The sequence below is a fragment of the Orycteropus afer genome, unplaced genomic scaffold, assembly GCF_000298275.1.
Source record: "Orycteropus afer afer isolate SDZICR_OR568_19922 unplaced genomic scaffold, OryAfe1.0 scaffold00266, whole genome shotgun sequence".
Lineage (NCBI taxonomy): Eukaryota > Metazoa > Chordata > Mammalia > Tubulidentata > Orycteropodidae > Orycteropus > Orycteropus afer.
In genome coordinates this window covers 1,177,298-1,178,921 of record NW_006921853.1, presented here as the reverse complement: position 1 = coordinate 1,178,921, position 1,624 = coordinate 1,177,298, and the positions used below count along the sequence as shown (strand labels likewise).

At 51.3% G+C, this 1,624-nt stretch overlaps 1 protein-coding gene across 1 annotated transcript in view; it reads left to right on the top strand.

The window, feature by feature from the left end:
- The first annotated feature begins 1,038 nt into the window (after nucleotides 1-1,038).
- NSMCE1 (NSE1 homolog, SMC5-SMC6 complex component) overlaps nucleotides 1,039-1,624 on the top strand; it is a 52,114-nt gene continuing 51,528 nt past the window's right edge. Inside the window, exon 1 of the mRNA XM_007950164.2 lies at nucleotides 1,039-1,172. Within this exon, the coding sequence (XP_007948355.2) occupies nucleotides 1,039-1,172 (134 nt within the window). The remainder of the gene's footprint in view (nucleotides 1,173-1,624) is intronic.

The following is a 1,624-nucleotide window of genomic DNA, read 5'->3' as shown; positions in this document are numbered from 1 at the left end:
TATATGTCGTTGTTAGGTGCCCTCGAGTGGGACCCGACTAATAGTGACCCCTCCTTGGGTTTCTGAGGTGGTATCACTAAGGAAGTAGATTGCCCAACCTTCCTTCCCAACCTATATAATAGGGAACATTTAATCAGCCCTTGATATGCATTATGTTGTTTTAAAACTCATAAAACTAATGTTGTTGTTGTTTGCCGTCGTGTAGGCCCCGACTCATAGCGACCCCTGCTTGGGTTTCTGAGGCAGTATCACTGCGGAAGTAGGATTGCCCAACCTTCCAAAGAGCTCTGGTGGTGTGGTGAAGGTATTTGGCTGCTCACCACAAGGTCGGTAGTTTAAACCCACCAGCTGCTCAGTGGAAGAAAGAGGAGGCAGTCTGTTTCCGTAAATATTTACAGCCTTGGAAACCCAATGGGGGTTGCTGTAAGTCGGAATCAGGTCGATGGCAGTGAATTTGGTTTGGTCTGGCGGTTTCAAACCCATCAGCCACTCCTCGGAAGGAAGGTTGGGCAATCCTACTTCCGTAGTGATACTGCCTCGGAAACCCAAGGAGGGGTCCCTATGAGTCGAAGCCGACTCGATGGCACATAACAACAACAACAACAATTATCACCATTTAATCGAAAGAAAAACGGAGGCTCAGAGAGGTTCTGCGACTTGCTAAGATCGATCTCACAACTAGTAAGTGAGAGAGTCCTCATTCTTGAATACGAGGCCACTCTGTCATTGCTACAGAAGGGGAACCTGATGCCTGGCTCAGGGAGCTAGGCTGTGCTCGCAGAATCCTGGCCACTGAAGGGAGGAGCGCAGACTGCACTTCTCCTACAGTGCGGGAGGTGCAGGGCTCAAAACTCAAAAGTCTTCCCATAAGGCACCCAGAGAAGCGCGGGAAGTCTTGCAAGCTCCCGGCGGCGCGCGCCTCACAGAGGCCAAATCGGGACCTAACCGACAGAGTTCCAAGCACCCAAGCAAAGGCACGGTAGGGAGCGCAGGAAGTGCGTCACCCAATGGGCAGGACGAATCGGCTAGCGGAGACCAATGGGAGAGCCGCATTCGCGTTCGTCCCGCCTTGGAGGAGGTCCCGAGCCCGGCTGTCGGCCATCTCCGCCTTCACAGTTTGAGCTGTTCTTCAGTGTCGGTTTGGTAATTTGGGAAGAGGGGGCTGGAGGCTGGTGGGAAAGGCAGAAGGATGTCAGGAAAGGCGAAGGAATATGTGAGGTGGGGTTCGGCGAGACAGGAAGTGGGGGTCAGGCTCTGGGTTGGCCCTGTGCGGTGAGTGTGGAGTGAGGGAGAGGCTTGGGCTTCATACTTACCTGCAGGTAAACGGATTTCCAGAGGGGGGGAAACAGAGGCAGGTGGACTGGCATCTAGCCGCATCAACACACGCATACCCACACAGTTTTTTGAATCGTAATATTAGGTGAAGAAAATATTTATAATCGTAATGTTAGGTGAAAAAAGCAGACTAGAAAATTTTATCAGCAGCATCCTTCGCCGACCACTCTCAGTCTCGCCGTCTGTGCAGCCCTCAGTTTTGTGTACAGTACTCTTTACTTAGTACAAGTCCACGGTCCCTTATTTTAAATCCCTGAGGAAAGATGTGTTCTCGGATTTTAGAAAGATG